Source organism: Typopeltis vanoorti, chromosome 2 (assembly GCF_054136105.1).
Source record: "Typopeltis vanoorti isolate ZY-2024b chromosome 2, IOZ_Tvanoo_1.0, whole genome shotgun sequence".
Lineage (NCBI taxonomy): Eukaryota > Metazoa > Arthropoda > Arachnida > Uropygi > Thelyphonidae > Typopeltis > Typopeltis vanoorti.
The window spans coordinates 104,907,014-104,928,650 of NC_143550.1; the positions used below are offsets into that span (position 1 = coordinate 104,907,014).

Below are 21,637 nucleotides of genomic sequence, written 5' to 3' on the forward strand. Positions count from 1 at the left end.
CTATATTTTCTCTTTTCTGCAATCCTTAGCTTCCAAGTTTTTCCTAAAGACGTCCAGACACCCCAACAATTTGGTTCAGCAAGCTGCAGCATACGAGGCAACGGACATATTCAAATATAGAAGACCAAAAGCTATATTAGCATCCCATAGCGATGCATAATCTTCATGCCCATTCAGGGCGAGCAAACTGCTCATAAATTTTACCCTCACTGTAACCACGACAGATAGCAGGGAATATGAAAAGCATCTTGCTTCACCCCTACATACATAAATGTCAATTGTCAGTTGTCTTTGATTATGGAAGATCAGTCTGAATCGGCAAACCCTACTGCTTCAGATTTTCAAGAAGTCAGCGTACGTAAAAACCGGAGAACAACAGATGAACCACTCAAGGACTTCACAATGGATCAAGATGGTCAAATTATGAACTCCATTGCTTCTCCCAAAGAAAAGATACCTCCTATTATGGATGGCAGTGCTGTAGCCCATGAAGTTCTAACTGAGGCTCTGCTATTGCTGTTACCTTCCTGCCATGATCAGAGCTTTAATAGCTCAATAACACCTTATCCCTGCACTGTCCTCTACAGATAACGGGGAAGATGAAAAGAATTCTTTCTTTGCCCCTTTAAGCGAGTTCTTATAAGGACTTTGATATCATCCAGGTCTAGCTACTCACTGATGAGACCTCAAAAAAAAAGGTTGAAACCGGTCTGGGTAGTAACCTTTCCTCATAATATAAAGCAGTATTACATCTCGTAGGAGCTGTTTGTTTTTACATTATGAGAAAATATCAAGGATAGTGAGGGATCTTGAACCACCTTTGCTTCGAGTTGTCTTGGTGTTATACTACCAGGCGGCCACTTATGCTTGGATTCGCCGATAGTTCTTCGGCATGAAACTCTTAGATCGTAGTTTTCGATCTTAGAGTTTCGCATACTGGCTGTAAAATAATAAGTGATTTTTATCCCCTTAATTTAATTAACTTCGCCAGAAAAAAATAGACGTTTGGCTTATCATCTTAGTTATAAAATGATACTAAGTAATTTTATAAACTTGGTTTTTTACTCCCTTCTCCCAAGTAAGCAAAACAGTTAAGTTTGCACCTGAACATAGTTCAAGTCTAAAGGTAGTGCAACACCAGGGCAACTCGTTGTAAAGTTGGGTAAAGATCTGATCACTATTCTTAGTATTTCCCATAATGTAAAACACATCTCACTAAGAGATGTATACTGTTATACATTATGGGTGGGGGGGGGGGTCACTACCCAGACCCAGTGTCGACCTTTTTTGAATGTAAAAGTGAAACGGGCTCTAATAATAAGACGACCCCGAAAGATCGGCCAACTCTGGATTGTTCCACTGAATATTCCACTGAAGGCTCACCCTGTCACCGAGAAGAGCTTCTCAGTATTGGCTCTACCAAGTGGCAGGCTCATCCTGCCACTAAGTAGAGCCATAATCTCAACGGTGGCCCCACTCAGACACAGGCAAAAACCTATCCCCAAGCAGAGCCTCACGGAGCCGCCCACCGGTGTTTCAACTTTTTTTTAAGGTCTCTTCAGTGAGTAGCTAGACCCTGAAATACCAAGGGTTTTAGTAATACAGAGCCTTATCAACTTTAACTATACAAGTTGCTACAAGGTGCTTTTACTTTGAATAAGAAACTCTGGATGAGATAAATATGTGAAGAGTTTTTTACTTTGGGGATAATATATATTAAGGATATCAAGTGATTTTATAAACTTGGTTTTTTTACTCCTTCTCCCAGGTAAGCAAAACAGTTAAGTTTGCACCTGAATGCAGGTCAAGTCTAAAGGTAGTGCTACACCAGGGCAACTCGTTGTAAAGGTGGATAAAGTTCTGATTACTATTATAGTGATTAGAGCTTTATAGTGATTAGAGCTTTATAGTGATCAGAGCGTTACCCACTTTTACAACGAATTTCCCTTTTGCACTAACTTTAGACTTGACCTACATTCAGACGCAAACTTAACTGTTTTGTTTATTTGGGAGAAGGAATAAAAAAAACCAAGTTTATAAAATTACTTGGTATCCTTAATACATATATATATATATATATAACGATCTCACAGTCTTCTGAGTAGGCTACGGACAAACAGAACTTCCTAGGTGCAGAAATTCACTGAAGTATTAAATGAAGGCTGTTCTCGACCCACATCTCACTGAACTATGAGCAGAGAGCTAGAGGATTGGAATGGACAGTCGCATGCTTATACGGAAACCATTGATTTCTGCAAAGTTTCTAATTCAATACCCGGTATGTGTATTATAGTGAATTCTACAGTCAAGTTTTCCGAATAATTTGCACCCAAAACGGACCAAATTGGTATTATTATTATTCGAGAACATCTTCATAGAGTCGAAGATTAATCAGGGAAAGCCAGTCCCTTAAACAACACTTCGAGATGAACTATCAGGACTACCAAATCCTTCTTAAACATAGAGTGGATCGTGTAGTCCACTGTCTAATCACTGCAAGGTCTACTGTCCACCATCTTCGGCCCATTATGTGGTATTTTTTAATATCGTTCATTGTATTTGTTCTCTGAACGATTTGCCTTTTTGCGGAACGAAAAACCTTATTGCCACTGTATGAGTTTGAATAACTAATAATAACTTCATTATTATTATTATTGTGGTTGGGAGTAAAATGGATGTGCAGCCTTATTAAGCAAGAGATACACAAGAAGAAACGATGTGGAAAGAATATGATGAGAATAAGCATGAAAGGAGTTATGAAATATATAAAGCTTTGTCCAGAAAAGTAAGCTCTGGAAAGCTGAATCGGAATATGACAGGAAATTGGCTATACAATCTAAAGGCAATCCAAAATAATTTTATTGTTACGAAGCAAGCAAAAGAAAGAATGGACGTGGAAGAATAATTTTATTGAATGCAGATGGTTCTCTAGTGTGAGAAGCTAATGAGATTGTTCAAGTAATGATTGATCAGTTTGCTAAGATCTATCAACAGGCGTATATAACATGTAACAGTGCTACTGATATATTGGATGAAAAGTTTGAGGTGCATGAAAATGAGGTTGAAGAGCTGTTGCATAAACTGGATAAGAATTCGTCAGTAGGACCAGATGGAATATCAGCACATTTGCTAATGGAATGTTCAGCCGAATTAGCTAGACCTTCAACTTCTTTGTACAACTTGAGTCTCAGCTCTAGGAATAATACTACAGGAATGGAAGGAATGTATTTGCACCACTCTTGTTTATCCATTGTACAAGAGTGGTGCAAAAACTGATGTGTCTAACTACTGACCTATCATTTCCTCTGTGGTGGTAGTGAAGATTTTAGAGAAGTTAGTAAGAAATGGGTAGAAAAACAAGCTACACTTTGCAAGGAGAAGCATGAGTTTACTAAAGGATGGTCATGTTTTAGCAATTTGCTCATATTTTAGAACAATATTATGGCAGAGCTGAATAAAAGGGATGGATAAACAATGATCATGTTGGATTTTGCTAAGGAATTTGATAGAATACCACACGAAAGCCTGTTGCATAAACTGGAGAATATGGGATTGGAATATATCCTCTTGACTTGGATCAGTTAACTGTTAACTGCGCGTGTGTACTCAAGTCCGATTTGTATGCGGGATGAAAAACCCGAGTTTCCTGGAGAAAAAAACCTTGATACCCCGCATGAGATCGGCTAACTCACCTTCAATTGAAAAAACCCATATAAAGATTCTTTCGTCACGACAGGAATCGAATTTAGGCCTTTTCCAATCGTAGGGCACAAAGTACCGTCGTTCTTCCAATTGCGTTACGGTGGCGCTTATAGTATCGTCTGATGATTTTTTTCATTATATGGAAGGTGGGGATAGACGGGGTTATCCATGGTTAAGTTTGTTCACAGTAAAGAAAGGAGTGAGAGAGATTTTTCTCTCACAGAACAGTGAGTGACTGGAACAGTTTGCCTTTAGGGGTAGTGAGTGCATCTAGTGTGAATGATTTAAAGATAAGGTATGACAGCTAGTTTGGGTGATTTATTGCCTCCCTCTATGAGTTCTCGACTGCCTGGAGGTCTCAGATAATAATAATAATAATAATAATAATAATAATAATAATAATAATAATAATAATAATAATAATAATTGGTAGTAGTAATTCATAATAGTATTATATTGAAGATAATATCATTATATCAAAGACTCATCGTTATATTTGCTGTATATATAAAAAAAGAGGCATTAGCTGATTTATTTTATTATTATTATTATTATCATCATTCAGGTCTCCATGGAGTCAAAAGACTCATCATGGGAGATCCTTCGTAGGAAACACAAAGTCTATCATACTACTCCTTGAATTCATTGACCGTCTTGCTCTCACCACTGTATCAGGAAATGCATTTCACAGTTCAACCACTCTCCATGCAAATAAACCACTCCTCATCCTATTGAACACAGCTTTCTTTTGCATCTTGCAGGAATAGCCCTTTGTCATCGCTCCTTCCCGCTGTTGCAGCAAGCAAAAGAACTCCCCAGTATCAATCCCGTAACTACCTCTCATCAGTTTAAAACTCGCAATCATATCACCTCTCCTTCTTCTATCTACCAAACTCTGCAGTCCACATTACCTCAGCCGATCCTTATAACTAACATTGTACAGTCCTGAAACCTTTGTTATCCGACTCGTACCCTTTCCACAGTTAATTTATCCCCTTCAAATCCTGGGGATCAAATTTGGGAACAATAGTCAAGTGTGGTCTGATCAATAAAATTATTGTTATTATTGTTATTTGACACCTCCAGTGAGTCCAAAGACTCATCGGAGGAGAGTGTGCCAACAGCATCGTACGACTGAACCCCTTCCAACTACAATACAATATTATACAATAAATGGTACAATATACTTATACAATATTATCTTCTTCAAGTTTATTATAATAACATCAATGTAATTAAAATTATATCATTGCGCATCAACCTAGAAATCAGAAATCTAGCAAATTAAAGTAGCTATTTTGCCCGGATCTTAATATTTTAAAACAAAATTTTACTTTTGCGAAGCATTTTGCATCGAGAGGTAGCGCTACGGTGATTGCAATGACTACGATTGGAAAAGTCGTATTTAATTATAAAAAATAAATAAGCAAGTAATTGTCCACGTTGAAATTTCTTGTGACGTTAAAGTTGTGTACTCTATACTTGATTCGTTGATGTTTTGTATGGGTGGGTTCATGTTGTTATTCGTAATCATTTGATTCCTTTTTTTCCCTCTCTCGTTCAAAGGGAAACTGGTTTAAAATTGTGACACCAAATGAGTGACGCAATTATTATTCTATTAACACTAAAGTAAGAACCATGGAAGAGTCAGAATTTTCAGATGATAGTGACGCGAGTGCGGTAGAAAACAAAACTCCAGAAGTGCTTATGTTGCCCTTGACATTAGGTATGTATAAGTATGTATAAGTATATGTATGTATTGATATTTTAATTTCATTCTACCGCAGTCGTTTTCTTGCATCAAGCATTTGTGATTCATATTTTTTACAGCGAGGAAACAACTCGGGAAAATTTAATTAATATATATACTCTTGATTCTTAATGAAATCTATTAATAAACATTGAACTAATTTAAGATTAGGTATGATAAATATTATTTCTGTTCCAGGAGGTGTTTGTATTATAATAATAATAATAATAATAATAACTATGTTATGATTTTAGATCATACTTCTATCAGTTGTTCTAAACCCCCCTCCTCCAATATATTATAGAAGGTGGAAATGAAATCTGTCCATTTTTTTTTTTTTTTTTTTTTTCCCAGTTTAAGATATTTATTTGAACCCAGCTATGGTCCGTAACTGAATTACATAACGCATTAAGAAATGATTAAAATAATGGATAATCAGTATCCATCATTATTTTATACCAAGCAAGCACAAAAAAAAAAAAAAAAGTGCGCCTCGGTAACTTTAAAAGTTTCAGAAGTGAGCTAGAGCTTATGAAAATACAAACCTTCACCATGAATTGCTGATGTTTCATTAGAAAAGACAAGAATGCTGTTCATTTTAACCCATTCAGTAGGTTTAATATTTCCATAACCTTTTGATCACTTTCATAACTTAAAAGTTTCAGAGATATAAATTTTTTCAACCTGTTTATAACACATTGATATAAATTTATAATCCTTTCTTTCCATAATTTTCATTGCAGATTTTTAGACCCTTTTCTTCATTTGATAGTAAAGATTTATCCCCCAATGCAGAGCTCACTTACAATAAATGTTTCTAGCATGAGAAACTATGATATATTGGGTTTCTGTCTGATCTTAGTTAAGAACAAACAGTAATATCGGCCCACTGGCAAATGAAACTCCTAAGGCCAATATTTTAGGGCTGTGCTCGCATCTTTTAAGTAATTCGGTTCTAAATCATCTCACAGATCGTTTGTGTTTTTGTAAGCTTTTGATCACTTGAAGCTTTGTTAATGATGTTACCAGACTTTTTCAGTCCTTTTCAACAGAAATTACATATTCTCTCCAAAGAGTAAACAAAACAAATGGGAAACTTCTCCTTTTTATTGACTATATTTCACCAAAAGTGAATCTTAATTTAATATCTTAGTTTTATAATATAAAATTAAACATTTTATTTGATAAAAAAATTTTTAGTAGTAATTATTAAAATAATTTCTGTTACATATAACAACTTATATTCTCTAATTTATTATACTGTATTAATCTAACCACAGAGCACAAAGTAATCATCCAGTGAATACAGTATATTAGAAAGTTTGTATTAGGTTCATCAAATCAGTAATAGCTAGAGCTTCAGTGGCATAGCTAGAGCTTTTGCTGCCCAGGCGATCCCCGAGTTTGCTGCCCCCTCTCAATACACACCAGAAATACTACAAAAAGTCAAAACAGCATATAGAGAAATAAATTAAAACACTTTTATGTTTATTTTTAAAGTAAAACTTTAATTCCAACATTCTAAACTGTTATTTTTCTTGCTTTTTCGTTTAGCAAAATCGTTCTATGACATTGGCTAAGTCTATTTCATAGTAATGTAGGTAATTCTTAATCAGTTTTAATTTAGAAAAACGCCACTCACAACTGGCCCACTTACAGCAATTGTGAGGAAAATTTGCAGTAGTATTACAATATTCGGAACTGAGTTCTCGAGACTGTATTTTAGAATAAACTGCAAAAGTTCAAAAAGGTTCAAAGTGCCGCCCGGGGTGGATCGCCCCCTCCACCCCCTACCCCAGATACGCCCCTTGTAAACTTTATTCCGGTGGTGCCATTTTACATCTTCATTTACCTCAGCAATAACTGTCATTATATCCATAAAAAGAATTTCATATCAATATGGTTAAACTTTATTTTTGCAGTTGACTTTATCATGATGAGCAAGCAAAATATGTTGCCTGATGAAGTGGTAGCAGTGCACTAAAAGTGAATGAGTGACATTCATGAATGACATTTATTCACTTTTAAATATAAATGATGGGCATTGTATGACATAGAATGGGCCTCCCTTGACGACTCCTCCATGGAAGCAACTCATTAATAACTTTAGGAAATCATATGCGATCATTATATAGTGGTATAAGTAAAGTAAAATATATTTTGCATTTTTCATATGCTTGCTGATTTGCTTATTTGGCACCAGAGTGTACTCTTTTATACTAAGCATATCAAATTGCCAATACCTAATTGTTAAGCTGTTCAGAAATAGCAGTTTGAAAGCGTGGACATGAAAATTCATGACAAATTGTGCTAGTCAAGGTTGTTGTGAGGAGTCACATTTGCTCTCTTTGCTAGAGAGCACATGCAGTTTTGCTAGCTTTGGATCTTTGTTTCATTGTAGAACACGGTAGATGGTTTCTTTTCATCATGTTTTTCAGCAGTCATTGGTGGATTATCCCAGGGATTTGTGCTTTCACCTACGCTCTTCTCCTTTACATCAGTGATCTCCTCTCTCTCTCTCTCTCCCTTTCTTTCTCTGACATCCAATCCTATTCATAGCTTTGCAAATGTTTGCTCTCAGTTCCTCTTCGTCATTACAAAACCTTGTAAAACTTTTTGGGGTTTTGATGCTACAAAAACCCCAAAAACAATTAGCAGCTTTCTTGTTTCAGAAGAAAAGCTACACTTCACCCTCTCTCACTTTTGACAATGTTCTGCCTGCTAAAGATCTTTTTCTCTTTTTCAGGTTGATATTTACATCTGGGTCCATCTTGGCATAAATACATCATGTCCATAGCCTCTTCAGCTTCTTAAAAGCATGTTATTCTTATTCATTCTAAGTACTTTTCTTCTGCTCATCTCCTAACGCTTCTTATAAATTTCTAATCTCCTCAACCTTAGAATATTGTTCTCACATTTGAGGTGGTACACCTAAAATCTCTCAAAATGCTCAGTTGTATTCATGAAAGAGCTATTTGCTTAATAGATTGAAGTCCTCCCCTTCTCTTTCTCACTGACTTTCCTGTAGATGCTTTGTTGCTGCATTTTTATTTTTTTTTTTCCTATGAGTATGGACACTTCTCCAGTGAACTGGCCACTACCATTTCTCCATTTTCCTCTGATCCTTTACAAATATGATGTTGTCAACTCTCATATACAGTTCAGTTCCAAATTTACCCAACTTCTCATCTTTCTCCTTTGTTATTCCACATATCTCTGTTCTTTGCAGCAGTTTTCTTCAATGATTACAATCCTAAGCTTTTTAAGAAACACCAAGAAATTCCTTTCTTCTCTCTGAACATTTGTCCACACATGCCACTGTCATTTCATAGAATTATATGGCTGATTGAAAAAAAAAAAAAAAGTTTTGTGACCTTGGCTGTCTCAATTATAATTCAACCCAACCTCAATATGACATTTCATTTGGCTTGGTTGATTAAGTGAATGGTATCTCTGTTCTTCAACCCATAGGCTATTGAGCTAAATCTTATTGTGGCACAATTTATATGAAAGTTTTAGATTATAAATGATTTTTGTTGCCTAATGTGAGACCACCATCCTGCTTATTGGAGGTGCGAAGTGACTTGAAAAAAGTATTTGACCTTTAAAGCAGGATCAGATAATTCAGTGTGATGGGTTGTGTGAAATGTATGATAGGTGTACAGTCTTTTTTAGGTGAAATTGACATATTAAAAAAAAAAAATCCTTAGTTATGCATGGCTTCATAACTTTCTTCATAACAATTATAGGTTTGATTAGAGTTGGTCCATCTGTGGTACAGTTGATCAGGATTTTTCATCTGGGAGAATGATGCTGATGAAAAATTTAAAAGTATCGCTCATGTACATATGCATGTATATATGTCCACATACATGGATGTACACACACACATGCAAATAAATGCTAAAGTTAGAAACTTCATCTCTTATCCAGCATGGTATGATAGCATACTCAATCTTAGTGATGATGAAGACTAGCTGTGTACCAATTTTTCAGAAGTAAAAAAATAAAATGTGCTTCTTATGGAGGATGTTATATAAAAAATGCTTTAATGCAATACAGAGATCTGCGAAAGGCTATGCATGTCTAAAAGACAGAGCATTAGCAAAAATACTCAGTTTTGGATGGCATAGTTTGTAGTAATCTAATATTCATGTAATAATAAATCAATTTATGCATATTAGCATAAAATAAATAAAAGATTTTGATTTGCCCATTCTGTAGAACTTATGAGTAGTGGATAAAATTGACAATTTTCTCATTTTATCATAAAATTGTTTTCTGTTTTTATAGGGATTATAAAGTGCAGAAAATTTAATGAATGTGAAACAGCACAATTTATTTTTTATTTTATGAACAGAATTGAACAGGCATAATTTTAGATTATGCAACAGTTTTAAATAATCTTGATTTGCTAGCTTGGGTGGCAGAGTGCATGTCTAGTCCCCATCCTGTTATGGGCTTGAATGTTTGTGTCGTTAGGCAAGAGATGAATTTTTAATGCCTAACAATAACACTACCCTGCTTATTGGATGCTTCAAGTGGCTTGTAAAGGTTTCATGTTGGTTTCTAGATCAGGGTTTCTGGATAAAAAGGTTTCTGGTAAACCATGAATAAAAAAATAGAAAAAAATATTTTGCCCATCCATAGGATTAATGTACCATATGTTCACAAAAACGTTTTTGTGGTGGGAGTGATATAAGAATTTTTTTCCTCTTTTTCTTTTCTTTTCTTTTTTTTTTTTCATTTTTTTTATGTAGATATATACTCTCTTTCTCTATCCATTTCAGATTTGGAAATTATCATCATAATCTGACCTCCATGGAGTCAGAGACTCATTGTGAAGGTACATACTATTGCACACAATGCTCATCCACCTGTGCTTTAAACTGATTCAATGTGTCTACATTCACAATACACTTAGGCAATGCATTCCTCTCACCAACCACTCTCCATGTAAAGAACCTACTCCTCACTCCTCTGCTCACAGTTTCCAATGATGGCCTTTTGTTCTACCTCTCTGTCCCATTCTATGAAAAATCCATGTCAGCCTGATAACAACCCCTGACACTAGCTTTCTCAATCATACCCCTCCCCCTTTCTCCTATTCATGAGATTTTGCAACTTACATTATCTCAATCTATCCTCATACTCCACATTCCAAAGACCACTGACCACCTTTGTGAATTTTCTCTGCACCCTTTCCAACATATCCTCATCACCATGAAAACTTGGTGACCAAATTTGTGCACAATGATTCATGAGGCCTGATCAATGCCTTATACAGTGGCACCATAACCTCTCTATTTCTGCATGTCAGGGGTCCTCTGCATCATTGCAATTATCCGATGTGACAGCTTCACAACTTGTGCAATGTGGTCCCTGAATTTTAGGTCCTTGTCCACCATCACTCCTAGATCTCTCATTGTCTCTACTTTAGTTTCCCTACCCAAGTGTATACTTTACATCCCATCGTTGCTTACCAAATCTCAAAACCTTACACTTTGCAACATTGAACTGATAGTTTCACTTACCTGCCCATTCATGCAATCTATTCAAGTCCTCTCGTATGGCCATAACATCCACTCTCTGCATTGCTTTCCCCAATTTCACATCATCTGTAAACAGCTGCATATCACTAGTTAAACCCATCCCAATATCATTAACATACAAATTGAACAACAGTGGTCCCAAAACTGACCTTGTGGTACACCACTATTGACCTTCCTCTTTCAGAATATTGCACCCCTATTACAACTTTGATACCTTTCTGACAGCCAGTCACTGATCCAACTCAGAAGTCTGTTATCCAATCCCATCTGTCTCAGTTTATTTAACAGTTTGTTGTGTGGCAGTCTATCAAAAGGTTTTGAAAAATCCAAGTACACCATACTTGTCCAAGGTATTTGTCACCTTGTTATAGTACATAAGTTAGTAAAATATTATCTCCCTTTAACAAATCCATGCTGATAACCACAGAGAATACTGCTATTATCAACCTATTTCTATAATCTGCTTCCCACCAATCTCTCCAGTACCTTCATCACTTCTCCAGATATACAGATTGGCCTATATGAAAAGAAAAGACTGATGAAAATTTTATATTTTTATGTAAAATTTCATCAAAATTGAAAAAAAAATTGAAAAAAAAAAGGCTTAAATCTATGAGAAGTTATTTTTCAAAATATTTTATTTTCTTCACTTGTGAGATTGAAGGGAAAAATTGCTGAAAATCTGATTTGAGAGGAGGAATCTCATGTGAATATCTCTGGTTTAGGAAAAAGAAAATATTAACATATAGCATAGCATAGCATTTTAAATTTATTAACGATTGTGGAAAGATAACACATTGTTCTACATTTTTCTTTTGTCCTAAGCTGAGTATTTTATGGTAAGTTAGTATAATCTAAACTTTCAAAATGCTGTTGTCTGATTTACACAACTTTAACTGGAAAATGTTACTTTAACTACATCAGAAATTTCAATACTTTTTTTTTTCCCTTCTAAGGGAATCTTAGAAATAATTTAGATTAATTCAGATGAATACACATACTACACAGTCATTTGAAAGCCACTTCCAACAAATTAATATTTTTAAAATTGTAATGCACATGCTATTTGAGGTATTTTCTAATCTTTGTAGTTCAACAAACATATATTATTAACTTAAAAAAAGTTTTTAAGCTAATAACATTTTTATTTTAAGATGGGAAAGAAAACCTCAGTGGTAGAAATCAGATGTTAAAAGCATGAATAAAATGAATCTATGATATGCATTTGTAGGATAGCCCTTGGCACAATAACCTGTTTCCATTTTTCCTAGAAGGTTGCATTACAAGATTATACAAAAACGAATCTCACTACTAAATGCCAGAAGCTTGCTATGCTCTACTTAGAGTCTAATAATGAGTTTTATCGCATACCATTATATTTTTTCTTAGAGACAAAATCATTGATAATATTTTATATGTAGCTTGAATTTAATTATATGCATTGTGTTCACTTGGAAAATGGGAAGACTGGGGAGCATTGTATTTCATATTACTGTATTTCATACTAAACGCATGTCAGTCAATAACTTCTCCCTCTCCGTTGTTTAATGTATAAACTTTCATAAGCTGAATTTATTAAAGACATGGTAGACTCAAATGACAGATTTATCATTTTATTCTGATAAATTGAAAGCAGTTTTTAATGATGTCCTAGAGTGAAATATTAAAGTATGAGGAAGTTTAGAACAAGTGGAAGAATTACATTTTTACTTTAAAGAATATCGTTGAACAAATTATAGAATTTAGAACCTCTTTATCTAAATTTTATTGATTTTGCCAAAGCTTCTGGCAGCATTAATAGAAACACATTATGGATAATTATTAGAAGCTATTACATATTTGATGAAGAAGTGAGAATAATAAAAGAAACATATAAAGAAAGTATGAAGTTTTGTTATTCTGCAGGAAATAAAGTTGGAGATAAGGACTGTTGTGAGAAAAGGTTTTATAATGTGTGGCCTACTTTTTGCATAGTCACTGATTGGATTATTAAAAGGTTACATTTATAAGGAGAGGAATAAAATTGAATCTTGCAGCACAGTTTGACAATATAGATTATGCAGATGACATAGTTTTAATATGGTATTTAATTAGGTAGAGTAATAGTTAATCAAGGCAATGTGGAGAGCTTGCAGGACGATTTAAATAGGCTGTCAGTATGGGCAAAAGTTAATGCGTGTCAGAGAAATGTAAAGTTAGGCATTTTGGGATAAATAGATTACAAGCTGTGTATCACAGTGATGGCACTGTACTCTAGGAAATAGACAAAGCTAGGGATTTAGGGGTGGTGATAGACAGAGTTAGAGGACATGTTGCTAAGGTAGCCCATTAAGATTACTTGAGTATTGAAGAATACATTAACAAGTAAAGATAAGGAAGTTGTTATTCCTCATTATAAGGCCTTGATATGCCCACATCTGGATTACTGTGCTCAAGTCTGGTCCCCTGGATTTCTTGGGGATGAGGAAGCATTGGAGAGGTTTCAGAGGCAAGTGACCAAGATGATGAGTGGCCTGTGGAATGTTCCCTATGAGGATAGATTGAAGGTGTGTGGATTGCAGAATTTGGTTGATAAGAGAAAAGGAGGGGATATGATAGAAACATTTAAGTTACTTAAAGGGTTTTATAGGATAGATGCAGGGAAAGTGTTTCAGCACTTGGCTTAGAGGGATCAGAACAAGGAGTCATCCCTGGAAGTTGAATAAAGGTGTGGTTAGTAGGAGTGTGAGGACTAGATTTTTTTGATTTGTTGTGAATGAGTGGAATGGGTTGGTTCAAGGAGAGGTATGATAGATTGGGTCTCCTGCAATGAGTCTTCGGACTCCATGGAGGTGCCCGTAAAATAATAATATAGTAATCTACCATTTATCTGACCTTCAAACAACCACCTTTTAACTGACCCCTGCATGTCAACAAATTCTGATAGAGACCCATGCAGTTGTCCTTTAATTATCCAGCTGTTCAGTTATCAGAACTCACCCACTTTGATAATTGAAGGGTTGGATAAATGGTAGATTACTGTATCATTGAAAAACACTGGTGCATAAATAAAATCAAAAATATCACATAAAACAGCTTAAAAAGTTGGACTTAAATATGAATAAAGCAAAAGTTCTTAAATTGAACAACAGATGCCAGAAAGAAATTAAAATTGGCAAATATGTAGAAGTTAAAAATTTTACATACTTGGGAGGTACTGTGCAGTTGTGCACTCAGTATTTAATCTTGGAGTGGGGGGGTGAGTTGAGTAGATGATTTGAGAATACACACTATCAGTGGGTGCTCTGGTGCCCAACCCCACCAGTTCCAGGCTGGTAAACCAATTCTCCTTCAATTCTGATGACTCAAGACATGAGACAACAATGTGTTTGTCTCATGAAGGCAAACACATTGTTTGACGTTTCAACAATGAAGAGACAAAAAAACGTGACATAAAAACGTTTCAAATTTCGGCTTATCTTTTTATATATATAGAATAGATATATATAAAATTTTTTTTTTTAAAATAAATTTAGGAAATTTAATCTTAGCTACTTAGGCTGTGCTTTGTGAATATAGCAGTTATTGTTTAATTAGCCTTTGTACTTGTACTGATGATGTCTGTGATACTCAGGCCAAAATTCTACAAATAAAGAATATTTTACGTGAGCTAATTCCGTTATTATAATAGTAAGTAGTCTGAGCTATTAGTTTTTGTCAGTTACCTTGAAGGATAATATCTAACTGCTCTAGAATACATAAGCCATCTGCAATTTGATTCTCTCGAATAAAGAATCCCCAAAAACGTTCAAATATTTCTTCATTCAATAAGTACCGAAAAACAATAACCATCTGAGAGATGTTCTGAAACATCCATTGTATCATCAGCCATGACAGCTACAAACGAAGCTTCTTCAATATCATTATTTACTTCATTTTGGTATATTTGAAAAAGACAATAGAGTATCTCATCATTATTATTATTACGGGCGACTCCAGGGAGTCCTTAGACTCATCGAGGGAGGCCCTAAACATCATGTCCACAAAACTATATGACATTCTCACAGCATTTATCATACCTTGCCTTGAACTCACTCACCATCATAGCACCCACAACAGACTCTGGCAGCTTATTCCACTCATTTACCACTCTAAAAGTAAAGAGCCCAGCTCTAACACCCCTGCTAACCACACCCTTGCCCAGCTTCCATAGGTGTCCCCTAGTTCTCCCACCACCAGTCCTGATCTCAAAAATATCCTCTGAATTAATCCTATAGAAACCCTTTAGCAATTTGAATGTCTCAATCATATCTCCCCTTTTCTGCCTATCAACTAATTTCTGCAACCCACAAATCTTCAACCTGTTCTCATATGGTTCATTCCATAGACCTGCTATCATCTTAGTCACTCGCCTCAGGACCTTCTCCACCTCCTCCCCATCAAGAAGTAACCTAGATGACCAAATCTAGGCACAGTAGTCGAGATGAGGTCTTATTAAGGCTCGGTACAGAGGTACAATAACTTGCTTGTCTCTACTCGTCAAGGTATTTTTCAACAACCAAGTGAGTTGATGAGCTGATTTCGCTACTTTTGCAATGTGCCCCCTAAACTTCATCTCCCTATCCACCAACACTCCCAAGTCCCTGGCCTCATCAATCTCCTGGAGTACGGTTCTACCAATGTGGTATACTGCTGCTAATCTTTTAACCCCAAAATGTATAACCTTACATTTTGTCACATTAAATTGACATCCATTCTCCTTAGCCCAGAACTCCAATCTATCCAAGTCATCCTGCAAGATTTTGACATCTTCTGCATTCACTATTGCCCTACCCATCTTTGCATCATCAGTGAACAAATGAACTGTTCCTCTTAGATCCTTCCCTATATCGTTAATGAACAAATTAAACAGCAGTGGTCCAAGAACAGAACCCTGCAGCACACCACTAGTCACAGGCCGTCTTTTGAACTCTCTATTCCTGAATAAACTACTCTTTGATATCTTTCCATCAACCACCCACCTATCCATCTCATCAACCCTATATCCATTCCCATATGTTGTAGTTTACGGATTAGAATTCCATGTGGTATCCTGTCAAATGCCTTTGCCAGGTCCAGCAGTATCACTGTAAACCCATTACCCTTATCCAGTTCATCCGTCACCGTGTTATAAAACTTGAGCAAGTTACTGAGGCATGATCTACCCTTCACAAAGCCATGCTGTCCCCCCCATACAGTATCTCATTTTCATCAATCCATTCCTGTATTTTTCCCTTGACTACTTTCTCCAAGACCTTGACAACGACTCCTGATATGCTGATCGGTCGGTAATTTGCAACCGTGGTCTTTAATCCTTCTTTATGCAGTGGAACTATTTTCTCCTCTTTCCATGCCTTTGGGACTAAACCAGACCCGAGACTCAGATTAAACAACATGGTCAAGGGCACCAATAATTCTTTAGCCGCTTTATGCAAGACCTGTGCCATTATACCATCCAATCCCACAGTTGTATTCACATTAAGGTTCTGTAATAGACTATTCACCTCCACTTCATTCATCACAGTTCCCATATAAACTAATGGTTCCTTCATTTTTTCAATGTTACCACCTGGATGATATACTTTTGCAAAGTGCTCGCTCAGTAACTCCACTATATCGACTGATTCAGTGACCTCCTTACCGTTGTCATTCCTTAAAATCATTTTGTCATGTACAGTTTGTTTGTTTTTTTCTTCTAACATATTGAAAGAACTGTTTGGGATTCTCTTTAGCTTGCATAGCTAGTTTCCTTTCATAATCTACTTTTGCTTTTTTTGCCACGCTCGTTACCATTCTGGCCTGCACTTTATACCGTTCGTGTGCCTGCAGGTCATCTTTCTCTTTAAATTCTCTCCACCGTTGTTTCTTTTTTTTGCAGCTCAAGCTTAATGGTGTTATTCATCCATTTAACCCCTACTTGTTTTACTATTCGGATCCTAGATATACAATCGGCCATAACCTCCTGTAAATGCTCCTTGACCACTTCCCATGCTCTATTGACATCCAGCCCTTGCAGTTGTACATGCCATGGCACTGATCCAAGCAATCTCCTAAGCTTGTCATACTTGCCAGCACGGTAATTCCACATATACCCTGTCTTAATTGAAAATTCCACACCTTTAGCCACCTCGCAGGTCAAGACCTTATGATCACTCTCACCAATAGGTGGCAACATGGTCATATTTGTTACAGTCAAATTCTGAGATGCTATTACCAGCTCAAGCACTCTCACACTCCTAGTATTTTCAATTACATGCTGTCTCAGATAGTTATCCCTTAATAATTGAATAAAATCCATTTCCTTCCTCGCATGTGTCCTCTCCTCCTTCCAATCAATGTTACCATAGTTGAAATCCCCCATAATAATTACCCTCCTTCCACTCATTTCATCAATTTGTTTATGCATGCTATCTCCACCATCTATTCCATCACCTGGTCTATAGCAGCACCCAACTGTATATTTTATTCTGCCAGTCTCAATCTGATGCCAAATAGCCTCAAATGTGCTCTTTTCACTATCCTGCGATACAACTTCAATTCTCCTTGGCTGCAGTTAATCAGCTATCATCAATAACACCCCTCCACCCATTTTATTCTCTCTGTCCCTCCTAAACACACTATAATCTACACATTCTATCCCACTAACTATATCATCTTCCGTCAGCCATGTTTCACTAATGCCAATAACTTGTGGCCAGAAAGAGCCAATCAAGGCCAAAAATTCTTGTTCCTAATACTCCTGGTATTAGTATACATGAAATGCAGTGATCCCTTTGTCCCACCCCTATCTTGATGAGATATTCTAACTATCCCATTCCGATTTTTTGTCCTTAGTACTAGCTTGGGTACATTATATACATTCTTACACTCAACTGTCTCACTGATGTTCGCATATCTACTCCCACCCCCCCATCCTTGGTAGTTCTAGTTTTCCTGGTTCTGCACATCCATTTTCACTTCATTCAGCAACACTTTTTTTGAATCCATCGTATTCTGAATAGTCTTAGAAACACCTTAAAAGACTGTACTGGTTTCTAAATGGTTTCTTAAATCTGGATCTATTTTAGATGCAAAATTCACTAATCCCCCAAATAGACAAAGGTTGGTGAATATTCTGGTTTCAGAATCCATCTCATTTTAAGGAAAGAAACTGCTTTCAGAAGATTGAATAATATATGGAAATCATTCAGATATCATAATAAATCAAAATAAGTATATTGACTAGTAATGTGAATGCCATATTATTATTGCATTGAAATTGACAAAAAAAAAAAAAAAAAAACAGGAAGCCAAATTAGTTTTTGAATGAAGTGTTTGTATAAAATATTAAAAATATTTTCCCACATTGTATAACAAATGATTTATATAAATAGACACAAAAAGAATCTTATTGCAAATGGATTGAATAGAAGAGAAATTTCAGAGGTAGTTTCGACATGGATCCCAGGAGGGAAAAGGCTTGCTCTAACTTGGCAAAGAATTATGAAAAATGACTGGTTAGAAGAGATAGAGAGAGTCATAATTAACTGCAACAGATGGGACTGATTGGAGCAATTGGATCTCTGCTTTATGTGTGAAAATGCTCAAAGGAGATAGGTTGATACATAGCGTAGTCCTTTTATTATCTGTTTAACTGCTTGAACTAGTTAGGAAAAAATGAATTGGAAGTATTTTACATTTTGAAACTATTGCAAAGCTGAATTCATTTAGAATTTCAGAAGTACTGGTTAGGGTGTTCAAAAAGTTGATCAAAGGCAGAATTTGAGAATAGGTGGGGTAGATGGGAATGCGATACTCTGTGGGGAGTAGCACAGTTTTGTGAAAGGCAAGTTCCTTAGTAATTTTCTTCACTTTATAATAAAAAAAGTGACAGTTCAGTTTGGATAAAGGAAATGATGTGATGATACTGCTCAACTCACAAAGGCATTTGACTGAATACTGCATAGAATTCTGTTACATAAATTGGAGGAAATGGGGATGAAACTGGTAACATAGATAAAAGGGCAGCTAATGGGAACATCAAAGACTAGAATATGGAGGAGTCTAATTCAATAGATGACTGATTTTGTGGTGCAAGGCTCTCTCTACTTGGACTTCAGGTGTTTAATTTGTAATCAATGATATAGGAACTATCCAGTTGTTTGCCAATGGTGTAAAATTGGGTAGAGCGATTAGTTAATAAAAGTGATGTAGAGATTCTACAAGATAATTTAAACATACTTGACAGTAGGAACAAAGAATAATGGTTACCAGTTTGATTCAGCAAAGTGTAAAGTTTAGGATGAAAAAGTTACAAACTTAAGACTGTATTTCTGGAGCTGGACTACAGGAAATTGATGAGGCTGGTGATTTGAGGATGACAATGGATAGGGAACTTCAGAGGATATTCCAAAAGTGTCGCTACGACCTTCTGAACTTCAACTTCCTATACCACATATCCTTGGGGAGAAGAGTGGTTGGAAATACCCACAGGCAGTAGATTGAAGGTTACACAGAGTTAATAAGCAGGAAAGAAGTGATATGATAGAAACATAAGTTAACAGATATGATAGAAACACTTTGAATGCCACAATACTAATTTTTTTTTCTGTCTTCACAGGTCACTGTGCTCAATTGTCATGTTATGTTATTCTAGTGATTATTTCACTTAACTGCGCTGTGAAAACAATTTTTTTGTTTTTTTATGATGTTTATTCAGTGTACACACGTGCGTTTCGCATGGCCTGCTGACAAAGTAAGACTGTGCCACCAATAACACACCACGTGGCCATGTGAGGCATGCGCGTTTCACATATAACCTATCTACCAAGTTTGGATTTCTTAGTATATTTGTTTACTGTTATGACTTTGTTTTGTTTGTTTTATCACTAGCTAAGTGATATAGTGAATCAAAAAAACAGGTATGTCTTTTCATTAGGTAATTCTGATGTAAAACATTGAATGTTTTGAAATGTTTTGAGAACGTTATTATTTTACTAATATGGGTGATTACTAGAGACAGCAGCAAAGATTGCAAAAAACTTTTGGATGAATTGATGCCGAACGAAGAAGACCATGCTTTCGAGGGCTCATCTGATGATTCAGAGTATGAGCCAAGTGAAGCAGGTGGCTCATCTTCAGATAGTGAAAGACCACTCTTGAAAAAGAAAAAAACACTGTCAGATGTTCCTCCTGTTTTTCCATCTTGTTCCTCATCCACAAACGTGCCTACCGAAAACTATTTTACAGATGACCACATCACAGAAACTATTGAGAATGTTGTGAGTAATTTCTACCTAAATGATTCCTCAGAAAAAGAAAATGAAGATGAATTACCTTTTCTGGAATGGGGAAAAGTAACAGGAAATTCCTTCAAAGTTATTTGAAGGAATTTCCATTCGAAAGTGAAAATGCAGGAATACTTGTTGAACTTTTTGAAAATATGTTTGAAAAGTCACCCATTGATTTTTATAGATTGTTCTTAGATGATCATTTGTTGGAACTCATGATCAACGAAACTAATCGTTATGCTTCTCAGAAAATAAATGCAAGTTGTTTGCCCAGTGTAAGAATCAACAAATGGAAAGATACCAACATACAGGAAATGAAGACTTTCATTGGATTGCAGCTTTGGATGGGTCTTTGCCGTTTGTCTCACCTGTTGCACTATTGGTTGAAAAAAATAATCCATTCATATTTATATTTTTATATAAATGTGCCAGCCTGTTTGGTCGAGTGGTTATTGTATCCGCTCTCCAGCCAAAAGGCTTCGGGTTCGAATCCTGCCTGCTGTATGGATGTTTGTGATAGTCTGTGGAAATGCTACTGGTGGTGGTGGTGGGTGGTAGATGGCGTTGGTATAGATGTGGTTAGTTGTAGTTGATGGATGAGTGGTGGAGACAGAGAGTTGTAAAATAGATACCCTACCTCGATGGGTCTTTGGCCTCCCTGGAGGTGTCACATAATAATAATATCTACATATTTTACACTATATAATCCAAACGTTATGGGTAGTTTATATTATATTACAACGATTGGAAGTTGATTCTCTCTGTTTTGACACAGGCCATTCCTGTGCTGAAGTGGTGATGTGTTGTATTAAGGGGCATCCGGATGAAGTTTGGTAACTGATATTTATAGAGTAAGTCATTGATAGTCTATTGAAGACATGAACAGCAAATGCAAAATGGCAAGTCCAGAATATGTAATTTATTTAGATAATGTGTTATTTTTCCATGTCACATTAGTAGCATGGTTAAACCTGGAGAGATGGCATCTATTTTCAGCAGGAGTGTGCTTCTTATACTTGGCATGAATTTTTTTGTTGTTCATCTATTTTTAGATATTTTCCATTCTTCATCTTCCCACAAACTTGGGCTTATTTCTTCTGCCCATGTTTTTATAGCTGATTTGGGGCAAGTTTGATAACGTATTTCTAACCATTCCATTATAGCTGCTTCTTCAGAAAGCTGATCGGTTCTCTTGTTTCCTGTTATCCCAGTATGCCCCCTCACCCACAGGACTTAATTTCCCATCCTTCTAGAATAAGATTCCTTATAAGATTTCACGTCTGTTCTGTTAACGTTCGGTAGTTGTTCTGGTTTTTTATGCCATCAATAGTGCTTCTGCTGTCACT

General features: G+C 35.9%; 1 protein-coding gene across 1 annotated transcript in view; it reads left to right on the forward strand.

Annotated features, from left to right (window-relative positions):
• Positions 1-5,088: 5,088 nt before the first annotated feature.
• The window catches only part of LOC150109306 (selenoprotein S-like), a 56,463-nt gene continuing 39,914 nt past the window's right edge, over positions 5,089-21,637 (forward strand). The window contains exon 1 of the mRNA XM_090407274.1: positions 5,089-5,428. Coding sequence (XP_090263400.1) covers positions 5,341-5,428 — 88 coding nt within the window. The 5' untranslated portion in view covers positions 5,089-5,340. The remainder of the gene's footprint in view (positions 5,429-21,637) is intronic.